This window comes from Oncorhynchus gorbuscha, unplaced genomic scaffold (assembly GCF_021184085.1).
Source record: "Oncorhynchus gorbuscha isolate QuinsamMale2020 ecotype Even-year unplaced genomic scaffold, OgorEven_v1.0 Un_scaffold_1380, whole genome shotgun sequence".
NCBI classification, from domain to species: domain Eukaryota; kingdom Metazoa; phylum Chordata; class Actinopteri; order Salmoniformes; family Salmonidae; genus Oncorhynchus; species Oncorhynchus gorbuscha.
The window spans coordinates 90,250-115,000 of record NW_025746173.1 but is presented as its reverse complement, the minus strand read 5'-3'; the positions used below and the strand labels follow the sequence as shown (position 1 = coordinate 115,000).

Genomic DNA, 24,751 nt, shown 5'->3' with positions numbered 1-24,751 from the left:
CTCCCTCCCCTATCCCCCCCCTATCCACCCCCCCTCCCTCCCCTCTCTTTCCCTCCCTCCCTCCCTCCCTTAACTCCCTCCCTCCATCCCTCCCCCTCTCCCACCCCCTCTCTCCCCCTCAGTTCTACCGTGCCCTGAACATCCGTGTAGCTCTGGTGGGGTTGGAGGTGTGGAGTGACCAGGACAGGTGTCCAATCAGTCAGGACCCCTTCACCACCCTGCATGAGTTCCTGGACTGGAGGAAACTCAAACTGCTGCCCAACAGGCCCCACGATAATGCACAGCTAGTCAGGTAACTACTACTATACTAATACATCTGTACTACTGCTGTCTACTACTATACTACTACTATTATACCACTACACTCCTACTATACTACTACCATACTACTACTATTATACTACTATACTACGCCTATTATACCACTACACTACTACTATACTACTACTATTATACATCTGTACTACTGCTGTCTACTACTATACTACTACTATTATACCACTACACTCCTACTATATACTACTACCATACTACTACTACTATACTACTACTATACTAATACATCTGTACTACTACACTACTACTATACTACTACTATTATACCACCATTATATTACTATACTACTACTATACTACTACTATTATAACACTACACTCCTACTATACTACTACCATACTATACAATTATACTACTATACTACGCCTATTATACCACTACACTACTACTATACTACTACTATTATACCCCTACACTACTACTATACTACTACTATTATACCACCATTATATTACTATACTACTACTATACTAATACATCTGTACTACTGCTGTCTACTACTATACTACTACTATTATACCACTACACTACTACTATACTACTACCATACTACTACTATTATACTACTATACTACTATTATACCACTACACTACTACTATACTACTACTATTATACCCCTACACTACTACTATACTACTACTATTATACCACCATTATATTACTATACTACTACTATACTAATACATCTGTACTACTGCTGTCTACTACTATACTACTACTATTATACCACTACACTACTACTATACTACTACTATTATACTACTATATATTACTATACTACTACTATACTATATTACTACTGCTGTCTACTACTATACTACTACATACTAATACTGTACTACTGCTGTCTACTACTATACTACTACTATACTAATACATCTGTACTACTGCTGTCTACTACTATACTACTACTATTACTACCACTACACTACTACTATACTACTACTATTATACTACCATTATATTACTATACTACTACTATACTACTACTACATTTACTATTTACATTTAAGTCATTTAGCAGACGCTATTATCCTAGCTACTATTATACTAATAATGCTATATATAATATATATACATGTAATATATACTACCACTACACTACTACTATACTACTACTATTATACTACTATAATAATACAGCTATACTACTACTATACTACCACTACACTACTACTATACTACTACTACTATTATACCACTACACTACTACTATACTACTACTACTATTATACCACTACACTACTACTATACTACTACTACTATTATACCACTACTACTACTACACTACTATTATACCACTACTACTATACTACACTACTATTATACCACTACTACTATACTACTACTACTATTATACCACTACTACTATACTACTACTACACTAATAATGTACTTCTCCTATACCACTACTACACCACTACTATACTACTACTATTATACTACTATAATAATACAGCTATACTACTACTATACTACCACTACACTACTACTATACAACTACTACTATTATACCACTACACTACTACTATACTACTACTACTATTATACCACTACTACTACTACACTACTATTATACCACTACTATTATACTACACTACTATTATATCACTACTACTATACTACTACTACTATTATACCACTACTACTATACTACTACTACACTAATAATGTACTTCTCCTATACCACTACTACTATACTACACTACTATTATACCACTACTACTATACTACTACTACTATTATACCACTACTACTATACTACTACTACACTAATAATGTACTACTATACTACTACACTACTACACCACTACTAACTACTACTGATACTACAGTACTACTACATACCACTATACTACTACTATACTACCACTACACTACTACTATACAACTACTACTATTATACCACTACACTACTACTATATACTACTACTATTATACCACTACTACTAATACTATTATACCACTACACTACTACTACTATTATACCACTACTACTATTATACCACTACACTACTACTATATAATACTACTATTATACCACTACTACTATACTACTACTACACTAATACCATGTACTACTACTATTATACCACTACTACTACTACTACTATACTACTACTATTATACCACTACACTACTACTATTATACTACTACTATACTACCACTACACTACTACTATACTACTACTACTGTTATACCACTACACTACTACTATACTACTACTGCTGACTACTAATGTACTACTACTATACCACTACTACTACTACTATACTACTACTATTATACCACTACACTGCACTATACTATTACTACACTATTGCTATACTACTACTATACTACTACTACACTACTACTATACTACTACCACACTACTACACTACAACTACACTACTACTATACTACTGCTACACTACTACTATACTACTACTGTTATACTACTACACTACTACTATACTACTACTGTTATACCACTACACTACTACTATACTACTACTACACTACTACTACACTACTACTACACTACTACTATACTACTACTGCTACTACTGCACCACTACTATACTGCACTACACTACTACTATACTACTATTATACCACTACTACACTACTACTATACTGCTACTGCACTATACTACTACACTACTACTATACTACTACTTAAAACACTGTACTACCACTGTACTGCTACTACACTACTACTATACTACTACTATACTACTATACAGCTGTACTACTACTATACTGCAACTACTACTACTATACTACTGCTATTATACTACTGCACTACTACTACACTACTACTATACTGCTACTATACTACTACTACATACTAATACAGCTGCTGCACTGCTACTACACTGCTACTATACACTACCACACTACTACACTACAATTATACTACTATACTACCACTGTACTACTACTATACTACTAACTGTTATACCACTACACTACTACTATTATACTACTACACTAATACTACACTATTAATACACTACTACTATACTACTACTATACTACTACTACTATTATACCACTACACTACTACTATACTACTATTATACCACTACACTACTACTATACTACTACTATTATACCACTACACTACTACTATACTACTACTACATTACTACTATACTACTACTATACTACAACTATACTACTACGATGCTGATACTGCAGTACTACTACACTACCACTATACTACTAATATACTACTACTATTATACCACTACACTACTACTATTATACCACTACACTACTACTATTATACCACTACACTACTACTATTATACCACTACACTACTACTATACTACTACTACATTACTACTATACTACTACTATACTACAACTATACTACTACGATGCTGATACTGCAGTACTACTACACTACCACTATACTACTAATATACTACTACTATTATACCACTACACTACTACTATTATACCACTATACTACTACTATTATACCACTACACTACTACTGTTATAATACTACTATCATACCACTACACTAATACTATTATACCACTACACTACTACTATTATAATACTACTATTATACCACTACACTACTACTATTATAATACTACTATTATACCACTACACTACTACTATTATAATACTATTATTATACCACTACACTACTATTATAATACTACCACTACACTACTACTATTATACCACTACACTACTACTGTTATACCACTACACTACACCTATTATATCACTACACTACTACTATTATAATACTACTATTATACCACTACACTACTACTATTATACTACTGCTATTATACCACTACACTACTACTATACTACTACTATACTACCATATACTACAACTATACTACTACGATGCTGATACTGAACTACTACTACACTACCACTATACTACTACTATACTACTACTATTATACCACTACACTGCAACTATACCATTACTACACTACTGCTATACTACTACTATACTACTACTACACTACTACTATACTACTACCACACTACTACACTACAACTACACTACTACTATACTTCTGCTACACTACTACTATACTACTACTGTTATACCACTACACTACTACTATACTACTACTACACTAATACTACACTATTACTACACTACTACTATACTACTACTACCCTGTCTCCACAACAGGGTGTTCTACTGGTGTTGTTTGTCTCCACAGCAGGGTGTTCTACTTGTGTTTTTTGTCTCCACAGCAGGGTGTTCTACTGGTGTTGTTTGTCTCCACAACAGGGTGTTCTACTGTTGTTGTTTGTCTCCACAGCAGGGTGTACTACTGGTGTTTTTTGTCTCCACAGCAGGGTGTTCTACTGGTGTTGTTTGTCTCCACAGCAGGGTGTTCTACTGGTGTTGTTAGTCTCCACAGCGGGGTGCTCTACTGGTGTTCTACTGGTGTTGTTAGTCTCCACAGCAGGGTGTTCTACTGGTGTTGTTTGTCTCCACAGCAGGGTGTTCTACTGGTGTTGTTTGTTTCCACAGCAGGGTGTTCTACTGGTGTTCTACTGGTGTTGTTTGTCTCCACAGCAGGGTGTTCTACTGGTGTTGTTTGTCTCCACAGTGGGGTGTTCTACAGGTGTTGTTTGTCTCCACAGCAGGGTGTTCTACTGGTGTTGTTTGTCTCCACAGCAGGGTGCTCTACTGGTGTTCTACTGGTGTTGTTTGTCTCCACAGCAGGGTGTTCTCTGGTGTTGTTTGTCTCCACAGCAGGGTGTTCTACTGGTGTTGTTTGTCTCCACAGTGGGGTGTTCTACTACTGGTGTTCTGTTCTACTGGTGTTGTTTGTCTCCACAGCAGGGTGTTCTACTGGTGTTGTTTATCTCCACAGCAGGGTGTTCTACTGGTGTTGTTTGTCTCCACAGCAGGGTGTTCTACTGGTGTTGTTTGTCTCCACAGCAGGGTGTTTGTCTCCACAGCAGGGTGTTCTACTGGTGTTGTTTGTCTCCACAGCGGGGTGTTCTACTGCTGTTGTTTGTCTCTACAGCAGGGTGTTCTACTGGTGTTCTACTGGTGTTGTTTGTCTCCACAGTGTAGTGTTACATTTACATTACATTTAAGTCATTTAGCAGACGCTCTTATCAGAGCGACTTACAAATTGGTGCATTCACCTTATGACATCCAGTGGAACAGTCACTTTACAATAGTGCATCTAAATCTTAAAGGGGGGTGAGAGGGATTACTTATCCTATCCTAGGTATTCCTTAAAGAGGTGGGGTTTCAGGTGTCTCCGGAAGGTGGTGATTGACTCCACTGTCCTGGCGTCGTGAGGGAGTTTGTTCCACCATTGGGGGGCCAGAGCAGCGAACAGTTTTGACTGGGCTGAGCGGGAGCTGTACTTCCTCAGTGGTAGGGAGGCGAGCAGGCCAGAGGTGGATGAACGCAGTGCCCTTGTTTGGGTGTAGGGCCTGATCAGAGCCTGGAGGTACTGAGGTGCCGTTCCCCTCACAGCTCCGTAGGCAAGCACCATGGTCTTGTAGCGGATGCGAGCTTCAACTGGAAGCCAGTGGAGAGAACGGAGGAGCGGGGTGACGTGAGAGAACTTGGGAAGGTTGAACACCAGACGGGCTGCGGCGTTCTGGATGAGTTGAAGGGGTTTAATGGCACAGGCAGGGAGCCCAGCCAACAGCGAGTTGCAGTAATCCAGACGGGAGATGACAAGTGCCTGGATTATGACCTGCGCCGCTTCCAGTGTGAGGCAGGGTCGTACTCTGCGGATATTGTAGAGCATGAACCTACAGGAACGGGCCACCGCCTTGATGTTGGTTGAGAACGACAGGGTGTTGTCCAGGATCACGCCAAGGTTCTTGGCGCTCTGGGAGGAGGACACAATGGAGTTGTCAACCGTGATGGCGAGATCATGGAACGGGCAGTCCTTCCCCGGGAGGAAGAGCAGCTCCGTCTTGCCGAGGTTCAGCTTGAGGTGGTGATCCGTCATCCACACTGATATGTCTGCCAGACATGCAGAGATGCAATTCGCCACCTGGTCATCAGAAGGGGAAAGGAGAAGATTAATTGTGTGTCGTCTGCATAGCAATGATAGGAGAGACCATGTGAGGTTATGACAGAGCCAAGTGACTTGGTGTATAGCGAGAATAGGAGAGGGCCAAGAACAGAGCCCTGGGGGACACCAGTGGTGAGAGCGCGTGGTGAGGAGACAGATTCTCGCCACGCCACCTGGTAGGAGCGACCTGTCAGGTAGGACGCAATCCAAGCGTGGGCCGCGCCGGAGATGCCCAACTCGGAGAGGGTGGAGAGGAGGATCTGATGGTTCACAGTATCGAAGGCAGCCGATAGATCTAGAAGGATGAGAGCAGAGGAGAGAGAGTTAGCTTTAGCAGTGCGGAGCGCCTCCGTGATACAGAGGAGAGCAGTCTCAGTTGAATGACTAGTCTTGAAACCTGACTGATTTGGATCAAGAAGGTCATTCAGAGAGAGATAGCGGGAGAGCTGGCCAAGGACGGCACGTTCAAGAGTTTTGGAGAGAAAAGAAAGAAGGGATACTGGTCTGTAATTGTTGACATCGGAGGGATCGAGTGTAGGTTTTTTCAGAAGGGGTGCAACTCTCGCTCTCTTGAAGACGGAAGGGACGTAGCCAGCGGTCAGGGATGAGTTGATGAGCGAGGTGAGGTAAGGGAGAAGGTCTCCGGAAATGGTCTGGAGAAGAGAGGAGGGGATAGGGTCAAGCGGGCAGGTTGTTGGGCGGCCGGCCGTCACAAGACGCGAGATTTCATCTGGAGAGAGAGGGAGAAAGAGGTCAGAGCACAGGGTAGGGCAGTGTGAGCAGAACCAGCGGTGTCGTTTGACTTAGCAAACGAGGATCGGATGTCGTCGACCTTCTTTTCAAAATGGTTGATGAAGTCATCTGCAGAGAGGGAGGAGGGGGGAGGATTCAGGAGGGAGGAGAAGGTGGCAAAGAGCTTCCTAGGTTAGAGGCAGATGCTTGGAATTTAGCGTGGTAGAAAGTGGCTTTAGCAGCAGAGACAGAGGAGGAAAATGTAGAGAGGAGGGAGTGAAAGGATACCAGGTCCGCAGGGAGGCGAGTTTTCCTCCATTTCCGCTCGGCTGCCCGGAGCCCTGTTCTGTGAGCTTGCAATGAGTCATCGAGCCACGGAGCGGGAGGGGAGGACCGAGCCGGCCTGGAGGATAGGGGACATAGAGAGTCAAAGGATGCAGAGAGGGAGGAGAGGAGGGTTGAGGAGGCAGAATCAGGAGATAGGTTGGAGAAGGTTTGGAGCGGAGGAAGAGATGATAGGATGGAAGAGGAGAGAGTAGCGGGGGGAGAGAGAGCGAAGGTTGGGACGCCGCGATACCATCCGAGTAGGGGCAGTGTGGGAGGTGTTGGATGAGAGCGAGAGGGAAAAGGATACAAGGTAGTGGTCGGAGACTTGGAGGGAGTTGCAATGAGGTTAGTGGAAGAACAGCATCTAGTAAAGATGAGGTCGAACGTATTGCCTGCCTTGTGAGTAGGGGGAAGGTGAGAGGGTGAGGTCAAAAGAAGAGAGGAGTGGAAAGAAGGAGGCAGAGAGGAATGAGTCAAAGGTAGACGTGGGGAGGTTAAAGTCGCCCAGAACTGTGAGAGGTGAGCCGTCCTCAGGAAAGGAGCTTATCAAGGCATCAAGCTCATTGATGAACTCTCCGAGGGAACCTGGAGGGCGATAAATGATAAGGATGTTAAGCTTGAAAGGGCTGGTAACTGTGACAGCATGGAATTCAAAGGAGGCGATAGACAGATGGGTAAGGGGAGAAAGAGAGAATGACCACTTGGGAGAGATGAGGATCCCGGTGCCACCACCCCGCTGACCAGAAGCTCTCGGGGTGTGCGAGAACACGTGGGCGGACGAAGAGAGAGCAGTAGGAGTAGCAGTGTTGTCTGTGGTGATCCATGTTTCCGTCAGTGCCAAGAAGTCGAAGGACTGGAGGGAGGCATAGGCTGAGATGAACTCTGCCTTGTTGACCGCAGATCGGCAGTTCCAGAGGCTACCGGAGACCTGGAACTCCACGTGGGTCGTGCGCGCTGGGACCACCAGATTAGGTGGCTGCGGCCACGCGGTGTGGAGCGTTTGTATGGTCTGTGCAGAGAGGAGAGAACAGGGATAGACAGACACATAGTTGACAGGCTACAGGAGAGGCTACGCTAATGCAAAGGAGATTGGAATGACAAGTGGACTACACGTCTCGAATGTTCAGAAAGTTAAGCTTACGTAGCAAGAATCTTATTGACTAAAATGATTAAAATGATACAGTACTGCTGAAGTAGGCTAGCTGGCAGTGGGTGCGTTGTTGACACTACACTAATCAAGTCGTTCCGTTGAGTGTAATAGTTTCTGCAGTGCTGCTATTCGGGGGCTAGCTGGCTAGCTAGTAGTGTTGTTTATGTTACGTTGCGTTAAAAGAACGACAATAGCTGGCTAGCTAACCTAGAAAATCGCTCTAGACTACACAATTATCTTTGATACAAAGACGGCTATGTAGCTAGCTACGATCAAACAAATCAAACCGTTGTACTGTAATGAAATGAAATTAAAATGTGATACTACCTGTGAATGCGACCGGGTTGTGAGTCTATTCGGTAGACGTTGGCTAGCTGTCGGCTAGCTGTTGGCTAGCTGTTGGCTAGCTAGCAGAGTCTCCTACGTTAAGGACAACAAATAGCTGGCTAGCTAACCTCGGTAAATTAAGATAATCACTCTAAGACTACACACTCTAAACCTAAACTACACAATTATCTTGGATACGAAGATACGAAGACAGCAAAGACAGCTATGTAGCTAGCTAACACTACACTAATCAAGTCGTTCAGTTGAGTGTAATAGTTTCTCCAGTGCAGCTAATCAGTGGACGTTAGCTAGCTGGCTAGTGAAGACTACGTTACTGGTTCTACTGGTGTTGTTTGTCTCCACAGCAGGGTGTTCTACTGGTGTTGTTTGTCTCCACAGCAGGGTGTTCTACTGGTGTTCTACTGGTGTTGTTTGTCTCCACAGCAGGGTGTTCTACTGGTGTTCTACTGGTGTTGTTTGTCTCCACAGCAGGGTGTTCTACTGGTGTTCTACTGGTGTTGTTTGTCTCCACAGCAGGGTGTTCTACTGGTGTTGTTTGTCTCCACAGCAGGGTGTTCTACTGGTGTTCTACTGGTGTTGTCTGTCTCCACAGCAGGGTGTTCTACTGGTGTTCTACTGGTGTTGTTTGTCTCCACAGCAGGGTGGTCTACTGGTGTTGTTTGTCTCCACAGCAGGGTGTTCTACTGGTGTTGTCTGTCTCCACAGCAGGGTGTTCTACTGGTGTTGTTTGTCTCCACAGCAGGGTGGTCTACTGGTGTTGTTTGTCTCCACAGCAGGGTGTTCTACTGGTGTTGTTTGTCTCCACAGCAGGGTGTTCTACTGGTGTTGTCTGTCTCCACAGCAGGGTGTTCTACTGGTGTTCTACTGGTGTTCTACTGGTGTTGTCTGTCTCCACAGCAGGGTGTTCTACTGGTATTCTACTGGTGTTGTCTGTCTCCACAGCAGGGTGTTCTACTGGTGTTCTACTGGTGTTCTACTGGTGTTGTTTGTCTCCACAGCAGGGTGTTCTACTGGTGTTCTACTGGTGTTGTCTGTCTCCACAGTGGGGTGTTCTTCCAGGGTACCACCATCGGCATGGCACCCATCATGAGCATGTGTACAGCAGAGCAGTCTGGGGGCATCGTCATGGTGAGAGGCTCGGTTCCTTTTCTGACTGACTGACTCAGCTGTTTTACAAAGTGTGTGTGTATATGCGTGCGTATGTGTATGTGTGTGTGTGTTTGTGTCTGTGTATGTGTTTGTATGTGTGTGTGTTGTGTGTGTGTGTGTGTGTGTGTGTGTGTGTGTGTGTGTGTGTGTGTGTGTGTGTGTGTGTGTGTGTGTGTGTGTGTGTGTGTGTGTGTGTGTGTGTGTGTGTGTGTGTGTGTGTGTGTGTGTGCGTTTGTGTGTGTGTGCGTGTGTGTGTGTGTGTGTGTGTGTGTGTGTGTGTGTGTGTGTGTGTGTGTGTGTGTGTGTGTGTGTGTGTGTGTGTGTGTGTGTGTGTGTGTGTGTGTGTGCGTGCGTGCGTGCGTGCGTGCGTGCGTGTATGTGTTTGTGTGTATGTGTGTGTGTGTGTGTGTGTGTGTGTGTGTGTGTGTGTGTGTGTGTGTGTGTGTGTGTGTGTGACAGCGTCTGAGGGTTTTGAACCCTTTATGTGAATGACCACCAGATCCACTTGACTGTTCTGTGCTCTTTGACACATATAGTTTAACTATGTATGAAACCCTGCTGAAACTCCCTCTCCTCTCCGCTCCTCTCCTTTCCTCTCTCTCTTCTTCTCCACCTCCCTCAGATTCTTGGCTCCCTCTCTTCCCTCCCCCTCTTCTCTCAACCTCCCTCGTTGTTGGGTTCTTGACTCCCTCTCTCCCTCCCCTCTTCTTCTCCACCTCCCTCGTTGTTGGATTCTTGACTCCCTCTCTCCCTCCCCCCTCTTCTTCTCCACCTCCCTCGTTGTTGGATTCTTGTCTCCCTCTCTCCCTCCCCCTCTTCTTCTCCACCTCCCTCGACTCCCTCTCTCCCTCCCCCTCTTCTTCTCCACCTCCCTCTTACATCAGGATAACACACTTTAATGAACCTGTTCGACGCAGGCCATGTCAACTCCAGTGTTTATGTCCGTCTTGTCCTAATAAATCAGGAGAAGTATTGAGTCAAGACCTTTTCGTGTTTTAATGAGGCACAACAAAATCAGAATCACGTCAAATCAAATGCTATTCGTCACTGACCGTGAAACGCCGTCAAGGCCTTAACCAATTTTAAGAAAAATAAGAGTGAAGAAAATATTTACTAAATAAACTAAAGTGAAATAATTAAAAAAGTAACAATAAAATAACGACAACGAGGCTATATACAGGGGGTACCGGTACAGAGTCAATGTGGAGGCTATATACAGGGGGTACCGGTACAGAGTCAGTGTGGAGTTTATATACAGGGTGTACTGGTACAGAGTCAATGTGGAGGCTATATACAGGGGGTACCGGTACAGAGTCAATGTGGAGGCTATATACAGGGGTTACTAGTACAGAGTCAATGTGGAGGCTATATACAGGGGGTACCGGTACAGGGTCAATGTGGAGGCTATACACAGGGGGTACTAGTACAGAGTCAATGTGGAGGCTATATACAGGGGGTACCGGTACAGAGTCAGTGTGGAGTTTATATACAGGGTGTACTGGTACAGAGTCAATGTGGAGGCTATACACAGGGGGTACTAGTACAGAGTCAATGTGGAGGCTATATACAGGGGGTACCGGTACAGAGTCAATGTGGAGGCTATATACAGGGGGTACCGGTACAGAGTCAATGTGGAGGCTGTATACAGGGTATTACGGTACAGAGTCAATGTGGAGGCTATATACAGGGGGTACCGGTACAGAGTCAATGTGGAGGCTATATCCAGGGGGTACCGGTACAGAGTCAATGTGGAGGCTATATACAGGGGGTACCGGTACAGAGTCAATGTGGAGGCTATATACAGGGGGTACCGGTACAGAGTCAATGTGGAGGCTATATACAGGGGGTACCGGTACAGAGTCAATGTGGAGGCTATATACAGGGGGTACCGGTACAGAGTCAATGTGGAGGCTATATCCAGGGGGTACCGGTACAGAGTCAATGTGGAGGCTATATACAGGGGGTACCGGTACAGAGTCAATGTGGAGGCTATATACAGGAGGTACCGGTACAGAGTCAATGTGGAGGCTATATACAGGAGGTACCGGTACAGAGTCAATGTGGAGGCTATATACGGGAGGTACTGGTACAGAGTCTGTGACAGCAGCATGTGGCAGCATCCAGTCTGCTGTTTCTTTCTATCCCCTGTGTTCTGTTGTGGACCACAGAGTGGAGGAGGATAAATAACCTGGAAAAGCATCTGCTACACCCAACTAGCATCTGCTACACCCAACTAGCATCTGCTACACCCAACTAGCAATCTGCTACACCCAACTAGCATCTGCTACACCCAACTAGCATCTGCTACACCCAACTAGCATCTGCTACACCCAACTAGCAATCTGCTACACCCAACTAGCATCTGCTACACCCAACTAGCATCTGCTACACCCAACTAGCATCTGCTACACCCAACTAGCATCTGCTACACCCAACTAGCATCTGCTACACCCAACTAGCAATCTGCTACACCCAACTAGCATCTGCTACACCCAACTAGCATCTGCTACACCCAACTAGCAATCTGCTACACCCAACTAGCATCTGCTACACCCAACTAGCATCTGCTACACCCAACTAGCATCTGCTACACCCAACTAGCAATCTGCTACACCCAACTAGCATCCGCTACACCCAACTAGCAATCTGCTACACCCAACTAGCATCTGCTACACCCAACTAGCGTCTGCTACACCCAACTAGCATCTGCTACACCCAACTAGCATCTGCTTCACCCAACTAGCATCTGCTACACCCAACTAGATTGTATATTACCTCTTGACTTTTTCAAAGTAATTAAGTCTTGCTTGATAGATTTTCAGCCCTTTTATATGTGCCAATCTCAAATTATAGTACGAAAACAATTCAGGTAAAAACATACATGTGCCTCAGTAAATTTTAGCTCGACAGAATTTGATTATGCAAGCCTATTTTCAGATTAATTTGAATTAAATTGAAATATATATATTTTTATGTTACATTTAGACCTAGAATACACAATCTCTTTATCATATCCCTGTTTGTGCTGGAATGGAGATTTTGTTTGGTTGTTGATTGGTTGGTTGGTTGGTTGGTGATTGGTTGGTGATTGGTTGGTTGTTGATTGGTTGGTTGGTTGATTGGTTGGTTGATTGGTTGGTTGGTTGGTTGGTTGGTGATTGGTTGATTGGTTGATTGGTTGGTTCATTGGTTGGTGATTGTTTGGTTGATTGGTTGGTTGGTTGGTTGGTGATTGTTTGGTTGGTTGGTTGGTTCATTGGTTCATTGGTTGGTGATTGTTTGGTTGGTTGGTTGGTTCATTGGTTCATTGGTTGGTGATTGTTTGGTTGATTGGTTGGTTGGTTGTTTGGTTGATTGGTTGGTTGGTTGGTTGGTTCATTGGTTGGTCATTGTTTGGTTGGTTGGTTGGTTGGTTGGTTGGTTGGTTGGTTGGTTGGTTGGTTCATTGGTTCATTGGTTGGTTGGTTGGTTGGTTGGTTGGTTGGTTGGTTGGTTGGTTGGTTCATTGGTTGGTCATTGTTTGGTTGGTTGGTTGGTTGGTTGGTTGGTTGGTTGGTTCATTGGTTGGTCATTGGTTGGTTGGTTGGTTGGTTGGTTGGTTGTTTGGTTGGTGATTGTTTGGTTGGTTGGTGATTGTTTGGTTGGTTGGTTGGTTGGTTGGTTGTTTGGTTGGTTGGTGATTGTTTGGTTGGTTGGTGATTGTTTGGTTGGTTGGTTGGTTGGTTGATTGGTTGGTTGTTGATTGGTTGGTTGTTCATTGGTTGGTTGGTTGATTAGTTGGTTGGTTGGTTGGTTGGTTGATTGGTTGGTTGGTCGTTGATTGGTTGGTTGTTCATTGGTTGGTTGGTTGGTTGGTCGTTGATTGGTTGGTTGATTGTTCTTGTTTTTCAGGATCATTCGGACAACCCCCTGGGAGCAGCGGTTACTCTGGCCCACGAACTCGGGCACAACTTTGGAATGAACCATGACACCCCAGAGCGGGGGTGTGGCTGCAGGGTGACGGTGGACCGAGGAGGCTGCATCATGACCCCCTCTACAGGGTGAGTTGGAACAGTCCAATATGGCCCCCCTCTACAGGGTGAGTTGGAACAGTCCAATATGGCCCCCTCTACAGGGTGAGTTGGAACAGTCCAATATGCCCCCCCCTCTACAGGGTAAGTTGGAACAGTCCAATATGCCCCCCTCCACAGAAACAGTCCAATCAGTGTCTATTTGCCTGTCACTACAGTTGTCAGAGTAGTCACAGTTGGTGACAATGGTTAAATGACAAGTCCAGACATCCTTTTTTGAAATTTCACATTTTTGAGAAACTTCCCCAAACAACAAATAATTTCCTCATCCTTGTCGTGTAGTATAAACATGTGCAACGTCTCCCAAAACATCCAAATATGTATTTTTACTTACTGAAGGTGTAAAGCTGGGGTAAAATACCACACATCTATCCAGCGAGTCCAGTCTGCTATATTACTGTGTTGCTAGAACACGAAGCCTTAGTTCTCACAGTACTCTGGGAGTCCTCCTGACTAGAACACCAAGCCTTAGTTCTCACAGTACTCTGGGAGTCCTCCTGACTAGAACACCAAGCCTTAGTTCTCACAGTACTCTCCTCCTGACTAGAACACTTAGGTACTCTGGGGAGTCCTCCTGACTAGAACACCAAGCCTTAGTTCTCACAGTACTCTGGGGAGTCCTCCTGACTAGAACACCAAGCCTTAGTTCTCACAGTACTCTGGGAGTCCTCCTGACTAGAACACCAAGCCTTAGTTCTCACAGTACTCTGGGAGTCCTCCTGACTAGAACACCAAGCCTTAGTTCTCACAGTACTCTGGGAGTCCTCCTGACTAGAACACCAAGCCTTAGTTCTCACAGTACTCTGGGGAGTCCTCCTGACTAGAACACCAAGCCTTAGTTCTCACAGTACTCTGGGGAGTCCTCCTGACTAGAACACCAAGCCTTAGTTCTCACAGTACTCTGGGGAGTCCTCCTGACTAGAACACCAAGCCTTAGTTCTCACAGTACTCTGGGGAGTCCTCCTGACTAGAACACCAAGCCTTAGTTCTCACAGTACTCTGGGGAGTCCTCCTGACTAGAACACCAAGCCTTAGTTCTCACAGTACTCTGGGGAGTCCTCCTGACTAGAACACCAAGCCTTAGTTCTCACAGTACTCTGGGGAGTCCTCCTGACTAGAACACAAAGCCTTAGTTCTAGAATGTTCTGGCCCACGTCCCAAATGGAACCCCACACTCTATATGGTACACTACATTGGACTAGAGCACTACGCTCTAAAATATGATGGGTTGTTTGGTTGACTCTACTGCTGGGTTGTTTGGTTGACTCTACTGGGTTGTTTAGTTGATCCTACTGCTGGGTTGTTTAGTTGATCCTACTGCTGGGTTGTTTGGTTGACTCTACTGCTGGGTTGTTTGGTTGACTCTACTGCTGGGTTGTTTGGTTGACTCTACTGGGTTGTTTAGTTGATCCTACTGCTGGGTTGTTTGGTTGACTCTACTGCTGGGTTGTTTGGTTGACTCTACTGGGTTGTTTAGTTGATCCTACTGCTGGGTTGTTTGGTTGACTCTACTGGGTTGTTTAGTTGATCCTACTGCTGGGTTGTTTAGTTGATCCTACTGCTGGGTTGTTTGGTTGACTCTACTGCTGGGTTGTTTGGTTGACTCTACTGCTGGGTTGTTTAGTTGATCCTACTGCTGGGTTGTTTGGTTGACTCTACTACTGGGTTGTTTGGTTGACTCTACTGCTGGGTTGTTTGGTTGACTCTACTGCTGGGTTGTTTGGTTGACTCTACTGGGTTGTTTAGTTGACTCTACTGGGTTGTTTGGTTGACTCTACTGGGTTGTTTGGTTGACTCTACTGCTGGGTTGTTTGGTTGACTCTACTGGGTTGTTTGGTTGACTCTACTGCTGGGTTGTTTGGTTGACTCTACTGCTGGGTAGTTTGGTTGACTCTACTGGGTTGTTTGGTTGACTCTACTGGGTTGTTTGGTTGACTCTACTGGGTTGTTTAGTTGATCCTACTGCTGGGTTGTTTGGTTGATCCTACTGCTGGGTTGTTTGGTTGACTCTACTGGGTTGTTTGGTTGACTCTACTACTGGGTTGTTTGGTTGACTCTACTGCTGGGTTGTTTGGTTGACTCTACTGCTGGGTTGTTTAGTTGATCCTACTGCTGGGTTGTTTAGTTGATCCTACTGCTGGGTTGTTTGGTTGACTCTACTGCTGGGTTGTTTAGTTGATCCTACTGCTGGGTTGTTTGGTTGACTCTACTGCTGGGTTGTTTGGTTGACTCTACTGGGTTGTTTAGTTGACTCTACTGGGTTGTTTGGTTGACTCTACTGGGTTGTTTGGTTGACTCTACTGCTGGGTTGTTTGGTTGACTCTACTGGGTTGTTTGGTTGACTCTACTGCTGGGTTGTTTGGTTGACTCTACTGCTGGGTAGTTTGGTTGACTCTACTGGGTTGTTTGGTTGACTCTACTGGGTTGTTTGGTTGACTCTACTGGGTTGTTTAGTTGATCCTACTGCTGGGTTGTTTGGTTGATCCTACTGCTGGGTTGTTTGGTTGACTCTACTGGGTTGTTTGGTTGACTCTACTACTGGGTTGTTTGGTTGACTCTACTGCTGAGTTGTTTGGTTGACTCTACTGCTGGGTTGTTTGGTTGACTCTACTGCTGGGTTGTTTGGTTGACTCTACTACTGGGTTGTTTGGTTGATCCTACTGGGTTGTTTGGTTGACTCTACTGCTGGGTTGTTTGGTTGACTCTACTGCTGGGTTGTTTGGTTGACTCTACTGCTGGGTTGTTTGCTTGATCCTACTGGGTTGTTTGGTTGACTCTACTGGGTTGTTTAGTTGACTCTACTGCTGGGTTGTTTGGTTGATCCTACTGCTGGGTTGTTTGGTTGACTCTACTGCTGGGTTGTTTGGTTGATCCTACTGGGTTGTTTGGTTGATCCTACTGGGTTGTTTGGTTGATCCTACTGCTGGGTAGTTTGGTTGACTCTACTGCTGGGTAGTTTGGTTGACTCTGCTACTGGGTTGTTTGGTTGATTCTACTGCTGGGTTGTTTGGTTGACTCTACTGGGTTGTTTGGTTGACTCTACTGGGTTGTTTGGTTGACTCTACTGGGTTGTTTGGTTGACTCTACTGCTGGGTTGTTTGGTTGACTCTACTGCTGGGTTGTTTGGTTGATCCTACTGGGTTGTTTGGTTGATCCTACTGGGTTGTTTGGTTGACTCTACTGCTGGGTTGTTTGGTTGACTCTACTGCTGGGTTGTTTGGTTGACTCTACTGCTGGGTTGTTTGGTTGACTCTACTGGGTTGTTTAGTTGATCCTACTGCTGGGTTGTTTGGTTGATCCTACTGGGTTGTTTGGTTGATCCTACTGGGTTGTTTGGTTGACTCTACTGCTGGGTTGTTTGGTTGACTCTACTGCTGGGTTGTTTGGTTGACTCTACTGCTGGGTTGTTTGGTTGACTCTACTGGGTTGTTTAGTTGATCCTACTGCTGGGTTGTTTGGTTGATCCTACTGCTGGGTTGTTTGGTTGACTCTACTGCTGGGTTGTTTGGTTGACTCTACTGGGTTGTTTAGTTGATCCTACTGCTGGGTTGTTTGGTTGATCCTACTGGGTTGTTTGGTTGATCCTACTGGGTTGTTTGGTTGACTCTACTGCTGGGTTGTTTGGTTGACTCTACTGCTGGGTTGTTTGGTTGACTCTACTGCTGGGTTGTTTGGTTGACTCTACTGGGTTGTTTAGTTGATCCTACTGCTGGGTTGTTTGGTTGATCCTACTGCTGGGTTGTTTGGTTGACTCTACTGCTGGGTTGTTTGGTTGATCCTACTACTGGGTTGTTTGGTTAATCCTACTGCTGGGTTGTTTGGTTGACTCTACTGCTGGGTTGTTTGGTTGATCCTACTGCTGGGTTGTTTGGTTGATCCTACTACTGGGTTGTTTGGTTGACTCTACTGGGTTGTTTGGTTGACTCTACTACTGGGTTGTTTGGTTGACTCTACTGGGTTGTTTGGTTGACTCTACTGCTGGGTTGTTTGGTTGACTCTACTGCTGGGTTGTTTGGTTGACTCTACTGGGTTGTTTGGTTGACTCTACTGGGTTGTTTGGTTGACTCTACTACTGGGTTGTTTGGTTGACTCTACTGGGTTGTTTGGTTGACTCTACTGCTGGGTTGTTTGGTTGACTCTACTGCTGGGTTGTTTGGTTGACTCTACTGGGTTGTTTGGTTGACTCTACTGCTGGGTTGTTTGGTTGACTCTACTGCTGGGTTGTTTGGTTGACTCTACTGCTGGGTTGTTTGGTTGATCCTACTGCTGGGTTGTTTGGTTGATCCTACTGGGTTGTTTGGTTGACTCTACTGCTGGGTTGTTTGGTTGACTCTACTGCTGGGTTGTTTGGTTGATCCTACTGGGTTGTTTGGTTGACTCTACTGCTGGGTTGTTTGGTTGACTCTACTGCTGGGTTGTTTGGTTGACTCTACTGGGTTGTTTGGTTGACTCTACTGCTGGGTTGTTTGGTTGACTCTACTGCTGGGTTGTTTGGTTGACTCTACTGCTGGGTTGTTTGGTTGACTCTACTGCTGGGTTGTTTGGTTGACTCTACTGCTGGGTTGTTTGGTTGACTCTACTGCTGGGTTGTTTGGTTGATCCTACTGCTGGGTTGTTTGGTTGATCCTACTGGGTTGTTTGGTTGATCCTACTGGGTTGTTTGGTTGATCCTACTGGGTTGTTTGGTTGACTCTACTGCTGGGTTGTTTGGTTGACTCTACTGCTGGGTTGTTTGGTTGATCCTACTGGGTTGTTTGGTTGATCCTACTGGGTTGTTTAGTTGATCCTACTGCTGGGTTGTTTAGTTGATCCTACTGGGTTGTTTGGTTGATCCTACTGCTGGGTTGTGTAGTACACTACTACACTATAGGGTCTTGGTCTAAAGTAGTGCACTACTACCCTATAGATCCTGGTCTAAAGTAGTGCACTACTAACCTATAGGTCCTGGTCTAAAGTAGTGCACCACTACCCTATAGACCTGGTCTAAAGTAGTGCAATACTACCCTATACAGCTTTGTCTAAAGTAGTGCACTACTACCCTATAGACCCTGGTCTAAAGTAGTGCACTATGAAGGGAATAGTGTGCAATTTGGGACGCAAGATTGAGGTAAAATAGGTGCTGCTGAAGGCAGCTGCAGGAGTTGTGACCCGTTTTTGTTGGTTATGTTGTCATAGTTGTGCCTAGGGGGGCATATGGGGGAGGGGATGCTGTCACCTCCAGGTAGGTGTTTGTCCCCCTGTGTGCTGAGGGTGTCAGGTTCTTGTCCGGTTCTGGCATTTAGGTCCCCACAGACTAGTACATGTCCCTGGGCCTGGAAATGATTGATTTCGCCCTCCAGGATGGAGAAGCTGTCTTCATTAAAATATGGGGATTCTAGTGGGGGGATATAGGTAGCACACAGGAGGACATTTTTCTCTGTTAGGATAATTTCCTTTTGAATTTCTAGCCAAATGTAGAATGTTCCTGTTTTGATTAATTTAATGGAGTGAGTTAGGTCTGCTCTATACCAAATTAGCATACCCCCTGAGTCCCTTCCCTGTTTCACACCTGGTAGTTTGGTGGATGGGACTACCAGCTCTCTGTAACCTAGAGGGCAACCAGTGGGTCCGTCTCCTCTATACCAGGTTTCTTGCAGGATGACAATGTCTGTATTACCGATTTCTTTGGTGAAGTCCGGGTTTCTGCTCTTTAGGCCAAAGGCAGATGACCTCAGGCCTTGGATATTCCAGGATGATATAGTGAAGGCTTTTTGTTCCATAGAGTGTCCAATGTTGTTGGTCGGGTTTGGCCTCAGGCCAGTAAGTGTGAGCAGAGCCTGCTGAGCATCTGGTACATGCCATTGTCTTGGGCGAGTGTGAGAGTGGGGGTTGGGACTGTTTGCCCGCTCACTACCTGGGCGTATGTGTGGCTTCCATGTTGAGGCCCTCTTTGCGGGGGTGGGGTGCATGGGGTGGGCAGGAGTGGCATAGGTCTGATCTGAGGGGGCCTAAATGGGGTGTGGGCATGGTTGACGTGGGGGGGTGTTGATTGGTTGGGGTGGGGGTGTGGATGTGTCTGGGTGTACTGTGGTCTGGATGTAATTCCTCTTGGCGTGGGTCTATGTGTAGGTCCAGGGGGGGTCCTGCAGGTCTGAGAGGGTGTCTCGCTAGTCTGGGTGGGGAGTCTATTGATCTGTTGCTCCTGTGTGAAGTGTTGGGGATACGTTTGAGGGCGATGTCCTTTAGAGTCCTGGCAAAGGTGGGCACTGCTGCCTTGTAGAGGTGGACCTGGTCATAGAGGCTGTTCAAGTCCAGGGTGGAGTGGTGGGCCAGGAAAACATTTGGTTTTGAGGCACAGTCACGGGAAATACTTGCGTTTACCCGCTGTATTGTGGCAGGGTGGAAGTCTTTTCGTGGTAGCAGGGTGGAGATAACCACTTGTGCGTTGGGGAAAGTAGAAGAAGCCTTTTCAATCACTCCCTTCAGTGCTGTGGCCACCCTTTCCTGCTGTGCTCTCAGGTCGTTTGTGCCTGTGTGTATTATTATGTGGCTGGGTGAACCTAGTTGGCCTCAGACAGAAGTCTAGGGTGGCTGGGTGAACCTAGTTGGTCCTCAGACAGAAGGTCTAGGGCGCTGGGTGAACCTGGGTCCTCAGACAGAAGGTCTAGGGCGCGCTGGGTGAACCTAGTTGGTCCTCAGAGAAGGTTTAGAGACAGAAGGTCACTGTGAACCTTTGGGACAGAAGGTCGAGGGCACGCTTTTTTTTAGACACACTGTGTTTGGGAAAAGTTTTTTTCTTCTATATATTTCCCATTTGAGTCCATAAGTAGTACAATCTGTGTCTTGTGTTTGTCCTCAGTGGGTGTGAGGGGTTGTCAGAAGGGCTATCAGGGTGGCTGACAGGGGGTGCTCAGAGGGGGTGAGAGCCGCTGGGCTTGTGGTTCTTCATTTGTCTGTTCTGCTGTGGTGTCGACTCTATGGTCAGGGTCTGGTGTGGACTGTTCTGCTGTGGTGTCGAAACTTTTGTCAGGTGCTGGGGTGGGCTGTTCTGCTGGCTTCTCTGTGGGGGTGGCCACCTCTCTAGTGGGTTGTTCTCTGTCACACACCGTCCCCCTCAACCTCTCCTCCATCCCCCTCACCCTCTCCTCCATCCCCCTCAACCTCTCCTCCACCAGCAGTCTGATCCTCTCCTCTAATGCTCTGTTCTTCTCCTGATTCTGCTCTTTCTCCTGTTGAAGTTGTCTCACCACAGTCCAGAGTGCAGATATGTCTCTGTCCACCTCCAGCTCTCCGGGTCTGGTTAAGGGGGTGTTGTTGTGCTGGACTGTTGTCTGGGTCTGTGCTGACTGAAGTGTAATCACCTGCTGTTCCAGCTCCACCTGTCTTACCTCCAGCTGGGTGAATTTGTCCTTCATTTCAATGAGGAGTGGTAGTCCGTGCTGGGAGGTTGACTCTCCGCTGGGGGTTGCTCGTCTGTGGGGTTACATAATGAAGAGGTCTGGTCTGACCCGCTCGGGGTGGGGGTATTTTTATCAAGGGAGAGCTTCTCCTGTTGGGCTAATTCTTTGATTAGGTGAAAGTCCAGCTGAAACTGTTTGGGGTTACTTTGTACGATCACTGTTCCGGACTTATAGATATTTATATTACTTGACTCAGAGTCCTCGTTATCAAGTATTCTGAGTTTCCACCCCTCGTTAATCCCCGCTCTCGTAACAAGGGGGTAGTGTGCTAATAGAGCACTGCGCCATGCCAGGGGATGGTTTGTGTGGAAGATAAGGTCGCTGATGTTCCCATTTTTGTAATAGTCAGCAAAAAGTGTCTCTTGATTTTCCGTAAGGAGCTTTATTTTGTCATCTTTTCTTGACTTCTCATTCTTTACATGCAAAGGGTACTGTATTTTAATTGCCTCTGAACAGCGGGAGGGAGCTTCTAAGGCCTCTCCATTTGGTTGGGGTAGACTGTTTGACTCTCCTGCCATTGTTGGGCTAATGGGCTTTGACACCTCTCACTTGACACGTCAGTGCTAGTTGAAGCTGTATCAAGCTTGGCAGAATTATGTTAGAATTCAGTCCTTATATCAAATCAAATCAAATCAAATTGTATTTGTCACATACACATGGTTAGCAGATGTTAATGCGAGTGTAGCGAAATGCTTGTGCTTCTAGTTCCGACAATGCAGTGATAACCAACAAGTAATCTAACTAACAATTCCAAAACTACTGTCTTATACACAGTGTAAGGGGATAAGGAACATGTACATAAGGATATATGAATGAGTGATGGTACAGAGCAGCATACAGTAGATGGTATCGAGTACAGTATATACATATGAGATGAGTGTGTAGACAAAGTAAACAAAGTGGCATAGTTAAAGTGGCTAGTGATACATGTGTTACATAAGGATGCAGTCGATGATGTAGAGTACAGTATATACATATGCATATGAGATTAATAATGTAGGGTAAGTAACATTATATAAGGTAGCATTGTTTAAAGTGGCTAGTGATATATTTACATCATTTCCCATCAATTCCCATTATTAAAATGGCTGGAGTTGGGTCAGTGTCAATGACAGTGTGTTGGTGGCTGTTTAACAGAATAAAAGTAATGTTGTGTATTTTTCTTCTTGGCTTTTGGAAATAAGATATAGTTTCAGACTAAGCATTACTCACTCAGTTCCAGGTTGGATGGTGTTTTCAGGTTTCTGTTGTTTTCCAGAGAATTTGCTGTATAGAGTAAAAATCCTTGGTAGTTGTGAACCTTCCAGGTGATTCCGTAATTCCGTCCAAAATCAGGTTGTATGTTTTAAGTTTTGATTTGAAGTAGGGGTTATGTTGTAGAGGGTAAAATCCAGTATGCTGAAAAATGCAGGAGCTGATCTGATCCTGACCTCTGCGCTCTCTCTCTCTCTCTCTCTCTCTCTCTCTCTCTCTCTCTCTCTCTCTCTCTCTCTCTCTCTCTCTCTCTCTCTCTCTCTCTCTCTCTCTCTCTCTCTCTCTCTCTCTCTCTCTCTCTCTCTCTCTCTCTCTCTCTCTCTCTCTCTCTCTCTCTCTCGACATAATGAGGATGGTTCTCATGTATCATCCTCAACCCTGGGACGGTATGTGTGTGCTTGTGTTGGGTCTAGAATCCCCTAAATTAAGACTGTTGTCTGGGTGTAATGGGACGTATCTGCTGCTGTGACTGGGAGATCAATAACTATTGATTCAAACTATGGCAATGAGGTAATGAAGATGCTTCTGTCAATGCTGAGGTTGGGGAGAGGGTGTGTCCCAAATATCACCCTATTTCCGATATAATGCACGGTGGGTCTTGGTCAAAAGTAGTGCACTTACATTGGGAACATCTTATCCCAATGACTCCTACACTACCTGATATCAACATGATATCAACATGATATCAACATGATATCCCACTGACTCCTACACTACCTGATATCAACATGATATCCCACTGACTCCTACACTACCTGATATCAACATGATATCAACATGATATCCCACTGACTCCTACACTACCTGATATCAACATGATATCCCACTGACTCCTACACTACCTGATATCAACATGATATCCCAATGACTCCTACACTACCTGATATCAACATGATATCAACATGATATCCCACTGACTCCTATACTTCCTGATATCAACATGATATCCCAATGACTCCTACACTACCTGATATCAACATGATATCAACATGATATCCCACTGACTCCTATACTTCCTGATATCAACATGATATCCCAATGACTCCTACACTACCTGATATCAACATGATATCAACATGATATCCCACTGACTCCTATACTTCCTGATATCAACATGATATCCCAATGACTCCTACACTACCTGATATCAACATGATATCAACATGATATCCCACTGACTCCTACACTACCTGATATCAACATGATATCCCACTGACTCCTACACTACCTGATATCAACATGATATCAACATGATATCAATATGATATCAACATGATATCAATATGATATCCCAATGACTCCTACACTATCTGATATCAACATGATATCAATATGATATCAACATGATATCAATATGATATCCCAATGACTCCTACACTACCTGATATCAACATGATATCAACATGATATCCCACTGACTCCTACACTACCTGATATCAACATGATATCCCACTGACTCCTACACTACCTGATATCAACATGATATCCCACTGACTCCTACACTACCTGATATCAACATGATATCCCACTGACTCCTACACTACCTGATATCAACATGATATTATACTGACTCCTACACTACCTGATATCAACATGATATCAACATGATATCCCACTGACTCCTATACTACCTGATATCAACATGATATCCCACTGACTCCTACACTACCTGATATCAACATGATATTATACTGACTCCTACACTACCTGATATCAAAATTATATCAACATGATATCACACTGACTCCTACACTACCTGATATCAACATGATATCCCAATGACTCCTACACTACCTGATATCAACATGATATCAACATGATATCCCACTGACTCCTACACTACCTGATATCAACATGATATCCCACTGACTCCTACACTACCTGATATCAACATGATATCCCAATGACTCCTA

General features: G+C 44.8%; 1 protein-coding gene across 1 annotated transcript in view; it reads left to right on the top strand.

Annotated features, from left to right (window-relative positions):
- Positions 1 to 14,119, top strand: part of LOC124022423 (disintegrin and metalloproteinase domain-containing protein 12-like) — a 42,894-nt gene extending 28,775 nt beyond the window's left edge. The window contains exons 7-9 of the mRNA XM_046337354.1: positions 123 to 292; positions 9,970 to 10,054; positions 13,967 to 14,119. Of these exons, the coding sequence (XP_046193310.1) occupies positions 123 to 292; positions 9,970 to 10,054; positions 13,967 to 14,119 (408 nt within the window). The remainder of the gene's footprint in view (positions 1 to 122; positions 293 to 9,969; positions 10,055 to 13,966) is intronic.
- Positions 14,120 to 24,751: the final 10,632 nt, after the last annotated feature.